Source organism: Megalops cyprinoides, chromosome 20 (assembly GCF_013368585.1).
Source record: "Megalops cyprinoides isolate fMegCyp1 chromosome 20, fMegCyp1.pri, whole genome shotgun sequence".
Taxonomy (NCBI): Eukaryota; Metazoa; Chordata; class Actinopteri; order Elopiformes; family Megalopidae; genus Megalops; species Megalops cyprinoides.
The window spans coordinates 23,990,832-24,014,484 of NC_050602.1; the positions used below are offsets into that span (position 1 = coordinate 23,990,832).

The 23,653-nt window shown below is 43.9% G+C and overlaps 1 protein-coding gene across 2 annotated transcripts in view; it reads right to left on the reverse strand.

Moving 5' to 3' along the window:
* Positions 1–23,269, reverse strand: part of LOC118795783 (pre-B-cell leukemia transcription factor 1) — a 69,970-nt gene extending 46,701 nt beyond the window's left edge. For both annotated transcript variants that reach the window (XM_036554512.1, XM_036554513.1), the window contains exons 1-2: positions 22,639–23,269; positions 20,834–20,907 (exon numbers count right to left, since the gene is read on the reverse strand). In XM_036554512.1, coding sequence (XP_036410405.1) covers positions 20,834–20,907; positions 22,639–22,823 — 259 coding nt within the window. In that variant the 5' untranslated portion in view covers positions 22,824–23,269. The remainder of the gene's footprint in view (positions 1–20,833; positions 20,908–22,638) is intronic.
* Positions 23,270–23,653: the final 384 nt, after the last annotated feature.

Sequence of the window (23,653 nt, forward strand, 5' to 3'; positions counted from 1 at the left end):
GCCCGCAGAGCGATTTTCGAGGAGGCGCCACCGAGGTGATGCACCCACCATCCACCCCCCCACCCCCCCCACACGCTCTGACCACAGACCCGGCGATCCCAGCAAACCGCCTCAGGTTCTCCCTTCAATAAATCCATCAAGCGGACGGCTACCTGCAGACACGCAGTCATTAAGCAAACGGCAAACAACGCGTTCCCAGGCCTGATAGGAGGACGCAGATGCAGCACATCAACTAATTATGTCACGCTTATCTCCGACAGAAAAAAAAAAAAAAAAACATTGAGGTTTTTATGCACCTGAACTAAACCGACAATTACTGCATTATTATCGAAGATATTCCTCTGCTTGCTAACCTCCTTTCGGTAAAATGGATTTTTGCTGCGCTCACATACTTGCCCAGCTGTGTGGCAATCAAAAAAAAAAACCCTGTAATATTTTAAAGAGGTTAACACATTCTATTACTTTATATTCTAAGCAGTAACTCACATATCCATGTGAGACTACATATCAAGTCATGACATTTTACGGCAAATGAAGGTCATTAATTATCATAGTTTCCAGTGGAGGCCAGTGGTTAGGGCTACAGTGGTTACATGTATTTTCCTGGCTTGTAACAGGCTCCAGACAGACACTGTTTGGCTTCATCGCCTGATAGGCTCCTACGGCTATCAATCATCCTCAGACCCACCCAGAGAGCATATTAAAAAGAACCTGGCAGGAGACTGACAGCTGTACCTTCACTATGTCTGACCAATAAAAAGGAACGTACAGTATCATCCCCACCTTCTAAGGCGGGCGTGCTTTGAAATGAGCGGTGAAGTGCGAGAATAGAAAAAGGAATAAAATCAATCTTCTAGGCAGAATGCGATAAATCAGTCATATTCTGCAAAGTTCAGATACTCAGCTTACTGAAGAACAGCAGTCTGTTCAATGCAAGACAATTCTGTAATATAAAAAAGAAGTCTAGTCCACAGAAAACAGCCACAATGGTTTGTGCATGAAATACATAATCCTATTATTTATCTGTTTAAAGAAATCAAAAATCCTGCGAGTAAAACTTGGCAAGATAACTGTTGTTATTTTCAGTCAAAATGTTATTTGTTTTTATTAACTATGCTATCATTATTTTATTATGTCTATATGTGTCTCTGCTGTAAACATTAAAGGCTAATCTCAGAAATATGTTGACTAAAAGTCGTAACACATAACTGGTAGGACATTTTAACAATGTCTGTGTTAGCCAAACACCAGCACCTTCCAAAACACACACAGCACCCAAAACACTCTGGAATGCATTTCCCCATAAAAACTTAAATGCTGGCATCATAAAAAAAGCCTAATAAACACACATTCCATGCCACCAATTAGCTCAATAAACAGACAAACATTTGGGGGACTGTTAATAAAATGCCTGATAGCACCGCACAGTAAAATTATAAAACCCCACATGCTGCTCAGAGTAGTTTTCACATAACTCATAAACCAAAAAAATGAAACACAAACCCAGCCACACACATCCACACACACAACAGTAAAACAGGAGATAAATACACTTTACAGGAATTAAATAGAAGGCTAGGGATGAAAAATTCAACAGAATTCCTCTTGCAATTGCAATCACAATTTCAATTGTCTTTCTTCAGCTCAAAGTCATTTTTAATGCACCACTGATGATGCTCTGAGAGTCTTGTTCTGAAAAGTGTACAATGACGCTTGTGTGCAACACTAACACCACAGAGAGATTTCTTCTTTAACGATTAGGGGGGGGGGGGGGGGAGTATCGTAAAACGAGCTTTGAAACGAATACAAATGCAGAGAGATAACGGGTTTCGTTTGTGCTGACACAGTTGAGAATGAAGAGGAATGTGCCAGAGCAAAAAAAAAAAAAAATTCTACATGGTATTAATATTTTATGAGTCACCATCTTTCCACTATGCTGTGTGACTTCAAATTGTGCATGCGCTTCCGTGTGTGTGTGTGTGTGTGTTGCGGGTGGGGGGGGAGGTGGCCTGGAAGGGGGGGGTTGGGAAAATCACGGAAGGCGCACTAAATTTGGACAGTAAGTAGTATCACCCTGTCAGTGCGGTACAGCGAACATTTGAAACGGCCCATTTAACCGCACTGTACTCCTATCTGTGGGCTTCATTTGCATACTTCAGCCGCGCCATGATGGATGAAGATAGATGGGAAGAAATCAACCTCATTGAAACAACTGTTTTATCAAGGTTAAACTACCCTCAACACTCTTAACCCCTTTTTATCTCACTTCTGTTTTCCGAATATCGAATTATCAATACCATCTTATCAGGGAGGATTTTTTTTTTTTCAGTAGGGGTTCGCCGAAACAATCAAAACCCGCTAAGGTCCAGTAATGGGAGACAGTGAGGAGGGAGAGAGGGGTTTATGAATTTGTGGGCAGTTACCGCTGAGGCCTGTTGTCAACTGACATTTTCATTAAAAATACAGAACGCCGCCATCGATAAATTAAAACAGCTCGGTAACAAACAGGGGAGATTAAATTGCTCTTCAGCTCAGCAGCAATTGAGGCTGTGCACATTTTTACTGCAAAGACCAATCCTTCAGCAGGGCCCCCCAACCCCCACCAAAAAAAAAAAAAAAAGCCAAACAGTTTTAAAGAAACACGCACTGGCTAATTTGCTAAATGTTTTGCTGCAACCTCCTAATTCACAGTGATGAATTCTGCTTTTAAATTAAATTGAAGCCCCACACTACATCCTCATCGGTCAGCGGCATTAGTTTGAACACGTATTTTTTTTCCAGCTAGCTATTAATACACGCGCGCGTCTTTAGAAACATCAAGGTGGGTTCATTTTGTATGCCGACTCTCCTTGGCTCTCGGCGCAGAGGAAAAACATTCTGCTGGGTCTATATTTACCCCACAGGCTGTGTGCATGTGGTGTCTAACTCCAATTTCTGTTCGGCTAGTAGATCTATTTCAGTCCCTCTGTCATAAAAAAATCCCTTGCTCACCATCTAAAGAATAAACATTACTAAAGAATAAACTGAGCAGGTAAAAAAACCTATCAATAATCAAATTACAAATACGCACATATAGGTATGCATGCATATGCAGGTATGCAGGTATGCAGGTACGCAGGTACGCAGACAGGATGAAAGGTGCATCGGGCACGTACTCGGAGCGTGCAGTTCTCCCACAACAAGGCCAGGAACCCGAGGTGGCCTCGGCAGGGAGCAGGTCACCTTTGGAGAAGCAGGTAAAGGTAACTGCACAACGACATCACCGTGCCGCCCGCCGTCTGGAAGGAAGTCCAGATGCCATTTCAGCACCCTCCCCCCAACCCCCCCTACACGCCCCCCCCTTTCCCAAACTCTGCAGAAAGGTGTGTGAGCAGACACAGCTGAATATGATAATGCTGATTATGCAGAAGAACAAAAAAAATGACAGCCATTTACAGAATACCGGCAGGAGTTAACCGCGCATAACTAACGCCGTCGAAGGCAGTGTGGCTAACAGAAGGGATATGGTAGGGAGAGGAAGGGGACTTCTAGCTTTTACTGTATGAGGGGTAGGGACTGAGAATGAAATGCTCAATCACATTCATCACGTTCCAGCGTTCGGCAATGTGCGAGGGCTCATTTGCCGGTTTGTTTACCAAGGTCAATTTCCGCATTTGTGTTCTGGTTTCAGTACAAAGAAAATAATGTCTGCTATTCCTGTTCAGAGAGTGATTACTGTCAGAATGATGGACAGAAAGTTGGGAAACCACATTTACTTTGGAACTAGGGGCAGGATCTTTTACAATTACTCTCTAAGTAGTAGGAGTTTGATATTCTCTGAAAAAGCTCACAATTTATGTTCAAACTAGAAATATTTCAATTTTTAAGATTTTCATTTTGCAGAACATGAACATGCAAGATAGTGTTGTGGGATGGGATTAACACCCAGGTGAAAATATAGGCAATTATCAAATATGTGTCTAATGTTTTGACTCAAAGGAAACTCGGTAATGTTTCTTTCTCCTTTCCCTCCTCGGTTAAATTCTGCTTTTGCGTTGTGAGGGCTCTTTCAGAGGTACCCTCTGCCGGCTCCCGGACATAAGGGTTTTTTTTTTCGTGCTTCGGCTGCCAAGTGAGCGTGCCAAGCGCTGACCCCTACGAAAGATCCCGTACTTCACCCCGCTGTGCTAAAAGCTACCTGCGATGTCACTCATGTCTGCGCCGGGAACCGATCCAAGTCCGGCGTGCTCTCCCCCTTCGCGTTGCAGAATTCAGTCCTTTCCGCGGCAGAAGGCCTACTTGCTTATCCTAATTTCCCCCCCGCCCCCCCGCCCCACGTGCAAAGGGAGTCTATTTAAAGATCCGCAGAGCCCACCTGGAGCACCTCTCCCAGATCGGCGCGGGCTCTCGGCTGCCGGTTCTCTGCCGCCGGTTCTGCCGAGCACAGATTGGTTTAGTTATGTAAACACACCCCCAGGAGGACGGCACCGCGCGTCTCCAAAGGTGTCTTTGAGCAAAACTGTCGCAGAGTTTCATCGAAATTCATCCAAAGCCACCCCTGGTTTTTTTTTTCCCCCCCTTCTTTTTTTCACGGTTATATTTCTGGATTTGCATACGCAGCGAAGCACAGGGCTTTAAAAAGAGCTCTTGGAAGAAAAGTAAAAGCCGGACTTTGCTCCAGCTCTGGATGCTCCCCACGGCTGGACCTTGCTGCAGTTCTTTGTTCAGTGTCAGAGGAGACACATTGGTTTTTAAAACAATTTCTCCTCCCAAAGGCGGCGTTTAACTGCCTGGCTTCGCCTCTCTGATGCTAATCTGGGTTTTGGACAGCACCACCGTTCGTTCCATTTGGAAAACATTTCATTTCGTCAGACAGATTATTTTCTCTCTTCCACACTCGTATGAGAATTGCAGTTCAGATTTGAAGAACTGAAGCGGCCTTTCCTTCGAGACTTGCAGAGATGAAATAGTTTCAGGGAGTTCTCTGTGGCAGGAGTACAGAGAACACGATAATTCCTCTGCTGTCGCCGGGACACAACATGGAAGTCTCTCTGCTTTGGCTAATGCGTCTGTCAGAGAGCACAACCCAAAAACCACAGTCTGGGACACGAACAGCTCAGGAACGATGTCAGACTTGGTCACACCACAGCACTAAGATAGAAACTGTCGTAAATTAGGCCTACTTTGCTGAGTCATAAAAACGTCGGCTTGTTTTCCGCGGGGGTCGCATGTTATGACGGTCGCACAAGTAGAAGCATTAATGGCTTTGACACATACATGCGGGATTCACTGCGTCCGCCACTGACACACCTGACAGCCACTGACAAGCTTCAAGCCTTCCTCTGTACTTCTTCCGTTGAAAGGTGAAGAGGATTGATATCTCAACAACATAGCTGCCTGTGTCAGGCCTCCCTTTGAGCCCAATTCAGAAAACAATTAATGATTTCCTTAAAGAAACAGCACGGAGTCCTAACCCTTTAGGCACACACTCATCGGACATCACTCGAATAAAGAAAAAAAAAAAAAAAAAGTCCTTCTTGTCAATCATTTTGTGAAACTAAAAACTGTAACAGAAAAAAATGTTTTTTTGGAAAGATATGCAAACCATTGCACAGAAATTGTAAGGAGAATTACATGATGAGACAGCGGTTTCTCCACACTCCACATCAGCAGCCCTGATGACAACCAATCAGCACACGGTGGGCTGGGCCGTAGCGCCGTGGAGAGAGAGGGCCATGACATTTCAGCTGTCTTTTTTTTTTTTTTTTTTGAGCGGGCACTACTCACACAACCTCCTGCATCACGGGACGGGGGCTAAATTTATCACTCTCACTTTATCATGCTTCCTGTCGCCATACCGCACCCCCCCCCGGGTGACGGGGGACACGCGGAGGTCCCCTTTGTTCTGTGCGTCATCGGAGAGCCAAGTAATGACGGGGTTTATTAACATATATTAGCATAAGGCACAGAGAGGCACTCCTGTGTGTGATGCATAGCTTTCCATTATTGACACCCCCCCCCCCACAACCCCCCCACCCCACCAGCCCCAATCCCACCAGAGCCTCGATTCAGAACCTTCGGTGGCGAGGAAAAACAGTCAGATCCGCATAATAAGCCCCCAGCAGATTAGGAATGCTGATATCCTTATTGCATGCCCGCAATATGAATTGCATTACCATCAGTAATTGAAAAGCTCCCTTTCCATTGGGCCGTCAGGCCAAGGTAAGACTGTTCCGTGTGATTTTATATCATGCAATTAAACACGGCTGTAAAAATTCAATAACTAAGTATCTGTTTGAATATCTACAGAAGGATTCTTTTTTTTGGGGGGCAAACTGCACATCTTACAATTAAAAGGGTTTTCAATAAGAATGGAGCAGAATCCCCAGCTGAGTGCAGGGAGAAAGGCCTTCCTGGGCATGCTCAGTGCCTGCAGGAGCGTCTCTGCGTGAAGGCCTGGGAAATTGGAAGCCGATGAATAGGCAGAGCAGGAGACAGGTGCTAATCCAAGGATAACATTGGGCGCAGGTATTCAGCGTGGCTAGCATTGCCCCCCCCCCCCCCCCCCACCCCCATCCTGTGCATCCTGCTCTCACAGGGTGATTTCTCTGCCTCCCAGTAATGCAGGAAACTGCAAATAGGCCCGATTTTGTGGGGGGGGGGGGGGGGGGCATCAGCTTCCCGTGTGCATCCATAATGCATGCGTGCGTTTGAGAAGGCTACGCAATGCAACGCCGTATGGAGCCCGGGATGAAGATAAGAACGCGGCGTATCCGGGGAGAAAGGGGGGGTACATCGCGTGCACACCGCTGGGAAGGGAGCGAGTGCCTCACTTTACCCAGAGAGAAAAAAAAATCCCATGCAAATGAAGAGGAAATCTATCACACGGGCCTGACAGAGAGAGACCTGTGCGGGGAGGCCTTTGAGGAGAGGTGCAGGGCAGGGGCTGATGTATGGTGCAGCTGGATGAGGGGCGAAAAGCGTAGCGAGATGGACCGGGGGGGGGGGGTGGGGGACGAGGGGGGGGTTAACGGCACAGTCATCTCGCATTCCGCCAAGCCCAGGGCAAAAAGGGGGGAATAAATGTTGATTAGTGTTGATTTTGTCCAACGAGCGCCCGGCAACTGACAGTTGGGCTAAGCCGCCGCGAAAGAGGACCATTAATCTTGGTCTGGTTTAAGTAGTGTATATTAATTTGTGTCATTTTTACTAAGTCGAGCCAGGAAAGGGAGCCCTGCTCGCCGCCCGGCACTCCGCTGCCTAGGTGTCTGGGCTCTCTCATAGGCTGTCCGCGCTCGGCGATCGGCGCTGTGAGCTGGCCGCTAGACGTTGGCGTCACCGCTCCGGCGGCAGGGCAGGGAGGAAATGAGATTCCAGCCCCCGAATTAAAGAAAATGAACTCCCGGGGTGTTGGTATGGCAACTGGAGTTGAAAGTGGCGCCGGCGATTAAATTTAACATACATAACAAATTTGCGGGATTTTAATACGTTTGTAACACATTGGGGAGATTAAACGGGACGAGAAGGAAGGAGCAGGGAGAAAGGAGGGGGGAATTTCTTTCCTGGAATCCCCGCAGCCTGGCGTGCATAAGCAGGAATTAGCCCACGCTGCTGAGGGATTCGGAGCTAATCCCGGGTAAAACTGAGAAACGGACAATAGGAGCAATGCCCACTGCTGCTGCCTTACACAGGCACACAGAGAGGAACACGCCTGCTAATTCAGTCGCCGTGAGGCGCATCACCTGCACGATTTAGCGAGTCCCCGACCGACGAAAACACAGCGCGGTCGCAGGCAAATTTCAGAGAAAATTTCTGAAACAATAAGTGGCAAGCCATTTAACCCTAATGGATGTGAATGTGATATCTGTCATACAAAAAAAAAAAAAGTACAGAAGCAATTTCATAATAAAGCAACGAGCTTGCAGGATAGCCAATATTGCTGTATTAGGTAACCGAAGAGATCAGTGCTGCAAAATTACCATAGGGCTTAAAAACGGAGGAAAATAAAGTAGATTATCGGAGAGAGATCTTCATAATGTTAAGTTATAATGTGGAGAGAAGCTCTCTCCCTCTCTCTGTGTCAAAGTGCTCCTCGGTTTCAGAAAAATACATTAAACAGCACTCTTCACTGAATTGCTAATATTGCCCCCTTCAGAGCAAACATCACCAGACATCTCGCTTTGCTTGGGTCTAATTATCTACTACTGGTTTACTTTCACAGAGAAATTAAAATTGTAGTCCAATTTAAATTCTATTTTCTAATAAATATGTTAAAATATACTAGCATATTTCCATATTGACACATTTTGAATGGCCTTTAAAAGGCAGAGTACCGGTGTGAACTGGTTTTGTATGCAGGAAGCTGCTGGTTTGAGCCTGGGACACTGCATAGCACCACAGCACCTCTGACTGCAGTGCTTTAGCCTTTACTGTTTCTGTAATAATCACACTCCTCCATTACATACCGTGGACAACATGAGACCAGCACAATGCATGGGACAAGGGCACCTACCTAAAAAAAACAAAATTAATAAAGAAATAGATAAGCAGAAAATTAAACCTGAGGAAAGTGCTTGGTTGGCCCTTACAAGGCAGAATGAGAAATGCTTGGTGCATCCACCCGTCACTTTGCCTCGGTTTACTTTGAAAAACAACTCTGGTCGCCCTTGAGAGGAGGGTTATTTTCCACCTTCATCTGTCACTTCTCACCTGCGCACACGTCGATAGAAATAGGCTTCCCCTTCCGAGGTCACCCAGGTAAGCGCTGTTCACAAAAACCAAACAGCGGGCTCACATCTGCACGTGCCCATTAAAGACCAATTAAAGAGCGACGACCGAGAGAGCTAAACACGGGCAGCTTACACAGAGTGTGAAAGAAGCGGTCACAATATCACTTTGTGAAAAAAGAAAAAGGTCAGTGACTTCTGAGGTCCTCTCTGACCTCACACAAGATGGGTACCTGCAAGAAGAACCTCCACCGCAGAGTCATTTCACTCAAACCTGTTATCTCAGTTAATTACCAAATCACAGTGCTGTTATATATTTCTGTAATTAGGCTCTTAAAATATGATTAACATGTCTCAATTACGCCAGTGATAATTTGCATAATTTATAAGGACTCCTAATTGCGCGTGAGTTCAGATTTTAAGCTGGGTAATAACAGAACACAAAATGCATTATGCCACTACTGAAGCATGTCTGTTTGACTGCCAATATATGGATTTGTAATTATCTCTCAGAAAAGGGGGGGGGGGCGTCCGTCCACTGAAAGTAAACACGACGTATTTTATCAGAAAAACTGTAGACCCTTTCTTGCGCCGACATTCCTGTTACTTTATCCACAGAATAAAAAGCATTACTGATCCGATGATGACTGAAAGGCATTAACAGAGTAGCTGCAGTGTTTGGTGTCTTTCACAAGACAGTTCCTGCATCACCATGGAGGCTGCAACAGAAGCGAAGCTCCGCTCACGTGACTGACCGAGAAATGACCGTCCGGCGAGTCCTCTTCCGAGGACATCAAGGGGACGAATGTTTGGTCTGTGCTACAGCACAGTGTCATGAGAGCCTCACCCTTTGTTAACACTAATAATGGGATTTAAAAGAACTTTAAAAATGTAAAATTAAAACGTATTTCTATTTATGGTCAAACATGCTCAGCAGCAAAATATTCACCATGAAAAAAATGCAAATGTCCATGCCCATCACAATTCACAGCCCACCTTTTTGCCAATGGGAGAGCGTGTCACAAATTTAACAAGGATCTATTTCACACCTTACACACTGTACATTATATTTAGCATATGTTGTGGCTAAAACATTGAATGCTTCCTCCCTCATTTACAGGATATGTACGACTAGCATGTTCCAAAAAATTCTAGCTGGCAATATCAGCAACATTAGCTGGCAGTTTTGACAGCATTAGCTGTTAGTATTAAATATACTGCAGAGAAAGTTGCTCTCATAATGCAAAACATATTCAGTAGGTGGTATAGCCTGCAAAGTGCAGACTGATTTTTAATGGAGTTAGCCACCGAAACATATGTTGGCAAATATCAGTATAATACAAGTATAATCAGCACCTGGGCCATTTGATGCACCTGCCCTAGGCCTATGGGGAAAGGCCTGGGATACAGCAGAGAGCTTGGCTGTAGCATGCAGTTACATTAAGTTGCAAACCCTTTCATCAAAAATGAGAAATCTGAATTCCATTTGGCCATAACCATCACCCTTATGCTCATCTGAAAGCACTGAAGTGCTGCAGTGGACAGCAACAAATCAAAACGGGACACTTTTCATTTCCTTTTTTTGAACCGTATCATCGGAAACCCAGGTCCCTGGATGCCGCCATTACGGCTCCAATGTTTTATTTTAATTGACTTCCACATTGGCAGTGTTAGGAACTGTAGTAGACTATCAGCTGGCTGACACACGTACAGATGTTCGTTTGAAAGGGACACAGGGCTCTGAGAGGGTAAGAGAATCTCTGTGGGTTTGCAAAAAAACAACAGTTATACGCCGGGATTAATTTGATCATACAAATGCATTTATTTCTAGAAATTTTATTAAGCAGAGTTATTAAGATGACCAAGTCTAACCTCTTCCCCTTTTTCTGGGAATTTCACCTAGGAATGTGATAAAAAATTCAAAATCAATTTTTATTGTGTCCATGCTTCAGATGAATGAAATTTCATCTCATTCATTCATTCCACATAAAAAAATAACCATGATCTAAAATGATCTTGAGCTCATCTCCCCATAATCAAGTACTGTCCCACTGACCTCTGTAAAACGCCACATATTGACTTATGATATAAGACATGAAGCAACATTACATCATGTCTCTAGTCATATTAATAAATGGGCGCATGACATGCAACCTAATAGTATTTAGACACAGCCTGCAAGAAAATTGGATATTGTGCTGTGGTTTCAAGGAAGAAGGAGGCAGTCAATGCAACTCACTCGGTGAATGTTTCACTTGAGTAATCGCTCTGTTCCACTCCATTCAAAATTTCAAGCATTTGCAGAATGCATTTGGACCACTACAATTTATTGTCAAAAGCTCTCTGTCATTTGTTTGTTTACGCTGGAGAGGAGGAGCCATTTTCATTATGTTCTCAAGAGGGATAAAAATGTGCAGGAACAGTCCTGAAAACATCACTGACTGTCTGGACTTTCAGTCTTTGTGAAAATAAACTGTTCCGTATTTTTTGCACGAGCTAAACATTGAATACACTTTAAAAATCAAACGAATTCATTATGTGAAAAATATAAGATTAGAGTCACATACCATCAGCACTACACTGCCAAACGTACAAACCGTGCACATCCCTAAATGAAAAATAATAGATAATAAAAATATCAAACGTTGAGGTCCCAGAGCTCTGTCTGTTTTTAGTTACGTTTCCTACATATGTACAGCGAATCTCCAGCCCAGCTTGAACATGGATTTGTCAGAAGCATATGTAATGATATATTGCTAATAACTGAACAAACAATGACTCCAGATGGCTTGAATTTCGAGCTGTAATACCCTGCAAGACTTGAAAACCACCAGATAAAAAAAAACACACACACACACACTCACCAAGTCCTTCCTCTAAAATTTTTTTTCTTTATGCGTTTTTCATGAAGCCAATTACCGTGACACTCTCCGACTATAAATAGTTGTATTAATAGAGGAGGAAATCAAAAGCTTGCATCCCCCCCCACCCCCCCACCCCCACCACCACCGCCATTGTTCGAGTGGTGAATATGAAAACAATGCATAATGGCTCCATCCTTTCAAAGGCAATGCTAATTAAAAAGCCTCTCTCCTCAGACTCTGCAGCTCATTGTCAAACTGCAGCTAATTGTTCTTCCGGATAAAGAAAGGATTAATCAGAGCGCTCGTGACATCAGAACAACAATGAGTGGCAAAAAAAAACAATCATGAAAAGAAGTAATGTACATTTTTTAAAAAGTATACAGTAAAAATGGAACATTCGTCCCCCTTGCAACCCCCTAGCAGTACGTAATTTATATTTTTTAAAATGCGCCATGTATTTATTTAAGGTTATTGTTGAGCAGGTTTCCCCCCCAGAATATAAGAGTCACAGGAAAAGGTCATAAGAGTGAGTGCTCGGCCCGTTTGAAATATATTTGGAATAAAAATAAACTTTGCTTTTTGCCAACTTTTTTTCGATAAATCTCCGCTTTGGCATGGAAAGGAGACAGAACCCGTCCGGTTCGTCACCGGGGATTTGTGAGAGAGGAGCCGTGACTTTGACAAACAAGGGCACGTTCAGAGGGATTTGCCTGAGGACTGAATCAGCCGCGCAGGTATGCTCTTATGAAAGAGGCCCTTGTTCCAAACCGGGTTACTCCGAATGGCGCGGTCAAACTGGGGAGCTCCAAACTCTAAAACACAGAACAGCTGAGGTGTCCAAATTTTCACCTTTCTAATGTGTCAGTGTTCCAAAACATAAGGAACGGCAGTGTATCATAATGGTGAGGAGCAGGACTTGTAACTGAAAGGTTGCCGGTTCAATTCCTCGCTCAGTCACTGCTGCTGTACCTTTGGGACAGGTATTCAACCCAGAATTGCCTCAATAAATACCCAGCTGTGTAAACGGTAAACATGTATATAACTGCAACTTATGTAAGTCACTCTGGATAAGAGCGTCTGCTAAATGCCAGTAATGTCATGTAATGTAATGTAATGTACGTAAGAGACTCTGCAACAGTGTGGTGGGGTTCACAGACAACCCCACTCATAAGCCTGGCCTCTGTACTGTTAGCTCCATATGGTTACTGTTTAGGTCAGAATCAAGATGGTTAGGGAGATAAAAACATAAACCAAATGGAACATCTGGCCGAGTTATTCAGTCTAAATTTTACTAAATCTGCTTTGTTCCAAAGGACGTCAGGGATATTGCTCCGAATTTCTCCTCATACGTACGGCCATTCCCACAGTACCTCAGGGAAACGGCACGTGAGCAGTTTACCTTTAATGTATACCTCTGTATGTACCAGCACACGGAGTCAACAGCCGTCATACCGCTACAGAGGTAATGTATTGTAGGTCTGACTAAACACTTTCCCTGTGCTAAAAAAAAATTCAAAGGACAGCTCTCCAAATTCACCCTTTAAATGGCTGCATCTTCACCAGGTAGCGTGCTGCAGAACATTTGCAAAAAAGAAAATTCCAGAAAACCCGCCATTATAAACAAAGGCTTCCATCAAAGGTCACTCGCGTTTCATAGACTGAGACGCAGAAAAAGGTCATTTTTTTAGCTCCGGTGCGTTTCCACAGGCCTCGGGACGACCCCACCTGCATGGAATCCTGCAGGAAAATCTCCTCGCCCATTAGAGGCGGAGAGTTTGACTGGAGTTTTTGCTTGGAGCAACAGCGTATTATCTGAGAGCAATCCAGACCAGCGGTTCAACAGAAACAGTCTGAAGCTGGCTGCTGTTGGCTTGCTCTCTGCTTGTTTCTATTGTGATGTCAGCTCTATATAAATAATCCTAGCAGTGGCGTGACACCAGGGGTCCTGGAGGTAGCCAGGCACAATCTCTCGGGGTTGGGAGGGGTGGTGGGGGGGAATTTGTCACTGTGTATTTTTGGACCGCCTGGCTGTGTCCCAGCTGATGTCCACAGCCCTCCATAACGACACCCAGGGAGGGGGCAGTGGTGACAACAAGTGGGGAAAAGTGACAAGGCAAATTCACTGACATTTCCTTGTTCGTCATGTTCAAAACAGAATTTAGAAACTTAATTCAGAGCAGGTGGCATAACACAGAAATGTTTTGAATCATGATTATCTTCCAAACCTATGCCTTCAGGGCATTTTAAAATTCAATTTTAATATTCAAATGCACTTCCTTCTTAAGGCTTCAACTTTTTTTCCCCCCCATAAGTTAGATCAATCCATTTACTTAAAGATCACTGGTACATGATGTATACTGTGTTTGACTACTAAGACCACTCAGATATCAAATAACAGGACAATATTTTTACTCCGATTCCACCACATCTTCGACAGAGTAATCAAAGATGCTGTAAGGTTATATTCCAAGCTGAAATCCAAACTTAACTCAGGGTGTAAATGCAGGAAAGCTTTCTCGCCAGAGGGCTCTGAGCCACGCCAGATGCGACAGGGTGGCCACTACAAGCAGCCTCAGCTCTCCGATCATGATGTCAGCCCCAGAAAGGAGGGAGCGAGCGCGGGAGAGGGAGAGAAAGAGAGAGGCTAGAGAGGGAGAGAGAGCGAGAGAGCTCGCAGACCTGAAACCCGACACCCAAAAATGTAAAAGCTGATGTCTGGCTTCCCTTCCCGACCCGGACAACCTGTACGTGCCAACCTCCCCAGGCGCGATGGTTCGACACAAACACGGGCACGTATGCTCACACATAGCACAAACACACACGTATACACAAACACAACCTCGCCAGGACACAAAAACACACACACACACACACACACACACAAACAGCAAAAACATGCACGTATACACAAACTCAGCCTCGCTAAGACACAAAAATACACATACACGGCAAAAACATGCATGTACACGTGAATACAATCCTGCTTGTACACATCAATATACACACACACACGCACACACACGTATACATGAACACATTCCCGCTCAGACACACTACACACTAATGCATACACACACACATGCACACACACGTATACATGAACACAACCCCACTCAGACACACTACACACTAATGCATACACTCACACAGCACAAACACACACATATGCATGAACACATTCCCGCTCAGACACACAAATATGCACACACACACACACACACACACACCTAAACACTTACACTCACACACACCTGGGCAAAATAAATAACCCAAATCCCTCTCACTGTGGAACTCTGCATTCCTTCCAGCTAGAAAAATATCCAAACATGTTTGGAATGAAAGTGAGAGGTAAGAGTCGGGGGTGGTGGGGGGTTGGGGGGGGCAGGAACGAGGCCTGTCTGAGAGAGAGGGCTCCTTCCTCCTCCCACCGCCCCTGCGCTTGTTTATACAGCGCCGTGCTCGGCCCCGCGTCTCTCCGCAGAACCGCTCCAGTAAAAATACACAGAGCGGGTCGAGAGTTCAGGGCCCCTGTCTGCCTGGGGTTGGCCTTCTCCCCTGCCTGATCTGTCAGCTGCCGGGGGGGGACAGGACAGGACGGGGGGGGGGGGGGGGGGGGGGGGGGGGCGCTGAGATGATGCACGGGTGGCCAAAGCAGAGCCTGTCACCGCCTCGGTGCAATCCAGCCACTGAGGGGGCCGACATCCCAATGCACCGAGCAACCCGAGAGTCAACCCCCCCCCCACCCGTACCCTGCCCCCTCCTCAAGAAGCCAACCATTTGCCTGCACGCGGGCAAATTTGCTCGGTGACATTTCGATTTCAGATTGCTGGGATTCTCTGTTTGGACTCTCCCAACTGAGCCGACCAGCAGATTTATGGCTCAGAGGAGTCATTCAAGTCATCTGCTGTCTGCTGCCAGCCTCTTTGTATTGATAGTGTTTTCAGGGAACTCTTGGACACGCCTTACGTCTTTTCTGCTGCAAGGCCTTCACATCGTTAAACTGGAAATGTCAGAGCAAGTCGTCACGTAAGCCCACCTGTATCCAAAACGGACTGATAATCAAAAGCTGTGGTGTTTTCATGGCTCTGATTTTTCCATGCACTGTACAGCTTTATAGCTCACAGCCGCAAAACGTGAAATTCAAAACGATACCTGCCTTTGAAACCTACGCGATTTTTCAGGAGTTCCGTGAGTTCTGTGCTGCATGTAAGGAGAAAACAAGCGCATGGGTGTGCACCCCGCTGCCGATCCGCTGACGCTGGCGTCGCCACGCCGCAAACTCGCGGAGAGGCCGCAGTCGCACCCGGCTACCTCCCCTCCCTCCCCTCCCAACAAACACGCTGGCTGCGACTTTAATGGCTGCTCCTTTGCAATCCACCTGGGACCCGGCCGCAACAATGTAAAACTGGGGAGAGTGGCTGAGTCTTTAAAAAATATAAAAAGAACTGACAAAAATCGCTGTTCCCATTTCACACTGTGCTCAGCACATTCCTAGTAAATGTCACAGGCAAGTTACAGTCATTTTCTCCCTCTCTCTCCCTCTCTCTCCCTCGCTGCAGAGAATAATCTCAGTGCTGCCTGTATAGGGTGAAAAGAAAAAAAGATTGCCCCCCCCCCCTAAATTAAATGCAGAGGGGTTGAAGTCTGGCCCCATGCCGGTTTAAAAGGAGAGACAATATAATGCTGCTGTTGAAGGCAAACACAAAGGCTGCTTTTTACACAGGAATTATCTTTAATTGAGGGATATTTTTGGTCCTGTACCCGTGTGTGTTGTTTCAGGAGTCATTTTAAGGCTGATGACAAAGGTGGTATTTAAGAGCATCCAGGGGCCTTAAAAACTAAACCTAGGGAAATAGTTTGCATGGGCATACCAAGAAATTACGAATCGATCTTGTGTCCTGTACAGGCCGTCTACATAATGCTGGCTACATCCGACGTTTCAAATGCTTAAAAAAAGAAATAAATCTAAAAGTTACAAAGTCAAGCTCCCACCAATCTATAAATGACACAGTAAAAACAAAAAGTAAAAACATGGTGAAGAATCAATCAATGTTTGGGAGAATACCCTTGGTGCACTTTAAGTGGGCTTTGAACCTTCATCAGCAAGTTTACGAAGCCTAAAATAAGACATGAAAGGCATCTTTCAGACATTGAACACTGCACAAATATGAGGTGATGGAGGCATTTGCAATCCCCAGAGCAAATCCTCAAGGTGCCCAAAATAGCTATAAAATGTGCCAGTGTTTTTCATAAATGTTTTATATTCAAAAGCAAACACAAACAGCAGAGGGGAGATGAAGGGCTGCACTGACATTAAACTGAAACTAAAACTAAGATGGAGAAACGTCTCTCACTTTAACGCAGACGCCTCAGAATTTGACCATCTTTGTACCGCGGTGGTCAGAAGCCAAGAATAAGGGCAGCCTCCTTCTAAAAATCAACTTGTCTTGACTTTTTAGCAATTTTGGCAGCCAGCCAAGAGAGGCAAGTCAGTTTATTATTTATTTATTTATTTTTTTTTTTAAAAAGATTTTTTTCAGGCTTCATCAGCTTACAATTTATGTTTTCGAAAACATACCGCACTGGTGCTTCACTTATAACTCAGATCAATTGCAATGAGTGTAATGAACGTTCATTAAAAACATTCTAAACCATGAAAAAAAATCTAAGCATTCCCAAGCACTTTGCCGAATAAAGCTCAGCTCTTGGCCTGATGGGAGGAGGTGTGAAACAAAATATAACAAAATATAAATTTATCATATTCATATAATTAACACAAATCTGTCAAATTTTTTTTGCAATCCAATGTGCACATCCATTGCAGCACAGTACACTGTAAGACCACTGTTCTCCAGACCACTGCTTTGTAAAATAACTTTTTGCTTACTTTCTAAAAAATGGCATGTTGTCATTTGAAGCACAGTGTATGTGGACAAGAGTGAATCTTTTGAACTGTAAAACAGCAATTGGCAAAATAAACATTTAAGTAATGAAGCCAAAGGTACTTAGATGATTGTCATTCCAAAAAAAAAGCACTACAACTAAATTGCAAGAACAGTTGTAATATCCCACACACATACCTAGTCATTTCTACATCAGTGCACTGTCTCAATGGTGTTAGCTAGCTAAACCAATGCCATTAGCAGTTAGCAATTTAAAGTAACTTCTACTCATGCTTATTTAATTTATGCTTTTCACTCTGTATCTAACCCCATACTGCTAGCTGGTAGTTTGTCAAGCTTAACATTTTTCGACAGTGGCTTGCTAGTGGTCTAGCTAGCTATCTACCACATATCATAGAGTTTTAAAATATATATTTACAATATACAATAAATACAGCATGTCTTTGAGCGGTTGTCTTGTTTGTTGTCCTGACTTTCACATAAGTGAATCAAAGCATCTTGGTCCTAAAAAGAATGCCACAACTCTCTGATCCCAGTCCTTGAATTTTTACAAACGTCACAACGCTCGCTGTACTTCAGCGGCAAGTCATGTGCAGATTACGCAGGACGGACAGCCTCGACTGGGGTCCTGCAGGATACAGTGCAACGCAGCTCTTCCAGGATTACACAGCTCACATCACTGCCTCCAACAAAGACTGACTACAGTCCTCACGAGAGACAAAAGACTGGACGGGGTCAAAGGGAGTCCCCTGCAGGGCTATTATCCTGAGGAGCCAACTCAATGGACCCCCCCCTGCACCCCCCCCCCCAACACCGCCAGAAAGCCAGGCCAAAGTGGACAGCAGCAGCCAAGGTAAATAAACCCGCTCAAAGTTTGTTTCACTCACCACAAAAGAAATAAAGTAGCTGACCTAAATCAAAACTTGTCATTGTAAACAATATATACATAAAGTCACCTCCAAGACAGTTTCCCATTTTTAGTTTTTTTTTCTTCTTTTTTTACAAAAGAGTAAACAGAACAGGATACCCCCGTGTTCACAAGACCCCGGTTCCTGCCTGCCAGCATTGGGAGAAAAGCCAGGGTGAGCAGTCAGGAAAAGGTCCAAGTCACTTTGTTCTTCATCCAGCTCCGAACTCTGGATGAACCCCGGGAGAAGGCAGGGAGTACAACACCACGCATAACTCTTTCACTCCTCCAACAATCTTGCTAAACAACAGAAAAAGAGGAGAAACTCTGCAGGCCCAAAAGGCCCCCTGCTCTCCTCGGACTGTGGTCGATTCACGGTGTGTTACAGGAGTGGGGGGGGTGGGGGGGGCGACACTTCAAAAAAACCGCATGCTAATACAGCAGCTTTTAGCATCGGGCCCTGAGCCAGCCTCTGCTTCACAGCAATGAAACGACTGAATCTAAGCAAATTACACTTTGGGGCTAATTAGGGAGAAGAAATGATCCTCCTTTACCTAGACTCTTGTTTACTTTCGTTCCATGTGGTGGTTGGAGATCGTGAAATCCACTGGAATATTTTCCACATTTTTTGGAATATTTTCCAATATTTTTTAAGTCAAGGGCCTTAAAAATTTAAACAGTTTTGTCTCAATATTTTAAAAATAAAATTTTAATTTTCTTTTCAATGTTATTTCCTCCCCAGTATTTGAAGAGTTTTATGCCAAGGAAATATAAATGTGCAGAAAATTACATGCAGTTAATTATATCACGCATAAAGAGCAGTCTCAGACACACACATGTAGTTGTACACACTTGTATGCAAGGATACACATACACATGCACAAACAAACAAATGCAGACACACGGACACACGGACACACGGACACACACACACGCACGCGCACACACGCGCACACACACGCACACACACGCACACACACACGCACACGCACACACACACGCACACACACACGCACACACACACGCACACACACACGCACACACACACGCACACACACACGCACACACACACACACGCACGCAATTGTTCAAAAACACACACACAGGCACGAGGGACATGGTGGACGCAAACCAAGACATACCCAGACTCCATCCGGGAGCACTACAGTTTCCCTTAACAACGCAGTCAAACACAACTTTGATTTTTAGCATCAGGATCCCACTGGCTCACGAAGAACAAAGCTAAAACAATGCTGAGCTCGAGGCAATGGAGTGAGCAACACCAAGGAGCTCACGCTTATGCCATGCTGATAGGGACTAAACCAGCAGGGATGCAAAGGGAAATTTCATGCACTCCGCGGGCCGCTGCCTTTGATGGCCAAACGCTACCAAACCCTACCAAACCACCACACTGACACAAAGCAGGACACCCACAGACAGCACTCAAACCCCCCGAATATGGTCAAAAAGGCACCACTGTGCTCCACGGAGCACCACCGCGACAATCTCTCTCCGTGGAGCGGATAGTTTGGGAATCATGCACTGCGTGGACCTCAATGCGCACAGACTGCTCCCTCGACAAGGTGCTAATACAGCCACAAAAGCTTCCTATCCCACTGCCTTCACTTAGCATTTCTTTAGCTTCAACTGTCAGGGAATGCACCTTATGTTGTTTTCATGGTGCTATATAATATTAGGAACAGAACTACATGTACAATGACAACATTCAAAATGACAAAATCTTTTTTTTTTTCTTTTTTTCCCAACAACAGATATACTGACAACAGCACATTGATTTACCTTAGCCATACAAGGCATATTCTGCCTTCTCCCTTTAACAAACCCTAGCTCAAAGCCCGGAAGAACATGGAAAGTCTGGTATGTAATGTATTTACATTTCTGGTTAGAGGCACTGAGGTGCTAAAGTGCCGTCAGTAGGATGTCAGCTTCAAACTTCGCTTTTCACGTAATTGATTGTGACATTTCTATCCAATGTTTTTGTCAATATCAGTCCTGCAGTCCTAGAGCTTTAGGTAGCCTAAACCGTAGCCGAGCGCTTTAAATTTAAAAGCTACAGAACACTGTATCTGCTGCTGAAAATCTGCGTAAATATTTTGCAACTTTTCCCCCCTACTACTGACAAATAATCCTATTCACTCTACTCCAGTATATAATGGCATAAGATAATTACTTTACAAAATTGCGAAATTATGTGCACATGACTTGTCTTATACACAGTTTCCTAATTTTGCAAAAATAATAATAAAAAGAAAAAACACTTTAAAACTAAATTTCTCTAACGTGCAAGCAACATTTGTAACTTAAAAGACAACACTTAATATTAAAAGTGGTGTAGGATTTTGAGCTCCAGCTTTTAAACTATGGAACAGAGATACTGTATAAAAGCGTGAGGTTGAATGCTTTAAGAATAAATACATAAATGTTCAGCTTTACCTGTTTTTTCTTTAATTTCACATAAGACGTTGAAGAGAGCCGGCTTCATTCTATGGCAATTCAAAGCATGTTTCCTAAAATACAACAGGTACGCCCACTTAATAGATTTACAATCACAGTATTTGACATGACACAAGATTTTCAGAAACAAGGCTCAAAACTGACCAAATATTTCCATTAGATGCAGGATGGAGCATAACTGTTTTTCATACAATGTATCATAAATGGGTGCATATTCCAGCAATGAATTACAGTGCATACATTTACATTAAAGGAATGTATCTTCAATGTGAACACAGCTTTGCCTTACCAAAAACAAAATACCACTTTACGGCAAGTATTTTTGTTGTTGTTATTGTGAATTATAGTTCATCTTACACAATAATAAACACACTTTTACATATAATAATGATTCATTTTCAAGTTGTAACTGTCTTCTAAAATGAAAACTACTTTCAACAATGTAATTGTTTTAAAATAATACAGATGTCTTAAATTTCAAAAAATTGGAGTAATTCCAGAGGTTGGTCACACAAAATCTTCATTTTTTTTTCATGAAGCAAAGGCTACTGTAATTTTATCATTTTTGTTTCATTTTTACTACTTTACATTTTCTATAGACGAAACCTTGCACAATGCAAATAAAGGGAAATGCTTTTGTCTCTATGCTATCCATCATTAATAAATGTTATTGGCATTAGAAATATGTATTAGTATATATTAAGTATTTACCTGCCTATTTATTGTCCAGCATTTTGTTTATTATTTTTAAAATATTTGATACCATAAATATCTGGAATTACTGTGTTAAGACACGCGTACACAAATATCACTTTTCAGTCGTTTTCTGACATAAAAACGAATATTGATAGGCTTTATCGTGACTAAAAATGACAACAGTTTGTTGATCTTGTGTTTTTTGAAGTGTCTTCTTCATATTTTAAATCTCTAGTGTGACCACGTTATCTGTAAACAAAGTACAGTATGTGGCCAACCGTGCACGTGTCACAAAATAAACTCCGACATAATTTCGACCTATATAGTTAATTACCAACAATAAATGATATGCTTGTGCGTTTCTTTCATTCATCAAATAAAACAAAAATACCAATGACACAGTACTGCGTAATCCCTTTTAAATTCAGATGATGTAAAAAAATATACATTTACAATACGTCTACCTATATATTCCTAAATTGCTGTTTGCGGTTTCTAGGGTAAAGTAAATGTTTTCCTCGTCCACACGACACTTCAGCCTGGCGAAACATGGTTTATTAAACTAAATATCAAAAGGACGGCAATTAATATTCCCCGGAGCTACACACCCGCTACATGTAGCGAGCAATTGTGTAATCTCATTTCCAGAAATTATGGGAAACTGAACAGATGTATATCTCTGGTAAACAGCTACATAATCGGCTATGAGATACCCAATACTGTAAGCCGCGGCTATGTAAATACGTCGCATAAACAAACACTCCTTTCTGTCAATGTTCTGAAAAGTTTGTTATTTCACAAATTTGCGCTGCCTTTGAAAGTTTTTGCCAATATTTTTGATATGTAGCTTGATAGCGACTTACATGTGTTGTGCGCTGTTGAGGGGGGTGCGTTTGGCGGGCAACTGTGGTTTTTAGGGGTGGGATTACTTATTGATCCTGGCTAGCACGCGTTAGCTAATTGTTTTATGGTCCATAATTATTAAGCCGTAATTGCTCCTTTGAGTATTCTAAGAGAAATATCACTTAACCAACACAGCTGGTTATGGCAAATATGGAGTGCGAGACATCTCCAATCCGGCTCCTTACCTGGCCTGCGCTTCGTCCAGACTTTGATCTGTAATGGTCATGATTTGCTGTAAAATGTCTCCAATGTCCTGTTTCCTGCCCTCTCCGTCCGTCCCTCCGGTGCCATCCGGCATATGCTGAGAAAGGCCGGGGTGTCCGGCCATCCCCACTCCGTGAGAGTGCATCAACCGCGGCTGCTCGTCCATCTCAGCCCTGTTCTCTGGCTCTCACTCTCCTCTTGACAAGTAAAGCTTCTCTCTCAGGCTAAAAGGAACACCCCCGAGAAATTCCTTTGGATCTCAGTCCGTCTCTCTCTCTCTCTCTCTCGCACCCCCTGTGCTCTCCTTGGACCAGAGAGGGGAAGGGGAAAAAAGGCAGAACGCTGTCTCTTGCTCTCGCCCAGCTGGTCTAAATGAAATCTGATCTGAATCGCTTGCTGTTGCCTTTTAGCCACTCCTGCACTGCAAGAGAGAGAGGGGGGAAAATCTGCTTCAACTTTAAATCTGAGTGCTAATCCCGTGCAATAACGCTCGTCTGAGGCTTGTGGAAAACGCGGACTCTTCCCTCGAAGGCTCTAGCGCGTCTGCGGCAGGTTTTTTGAATACCCTCGGTGTAGCTTTGATTGCCTTAGTACTCTCCGCCGCTTTTGTTTAGCCTAGTACTGGCAACTGACATACAGCAGGAGTATGGAGACCAAACTCCACCCGCTAGAGACGATTGGACGAGAACACCGTGTATCCCCGCCCCGGCGTGCTGATCACGAAACGTCAATCATCGGACGGGGGAGGTGGGACGCTGTAATAAGTTTAAAGATGTGGTGCTAGCTCTGGGACAGGTCGGGGTGGCAACATGGTGATGGATTGAACCTGAACTTGAAATAAATAACAGTCCTTGACACAAGAGGTCCGCTCTTTTCTCACCACCCCGACCAAAGGAAAGACCCCCATTTTCTCTAACGTCGTCCATTTAATTATCCAGGCCGTTGCCAAGAAATAGATTTACTCCACTGCGGTTTGTAAAACCTAATCAAAGCAAT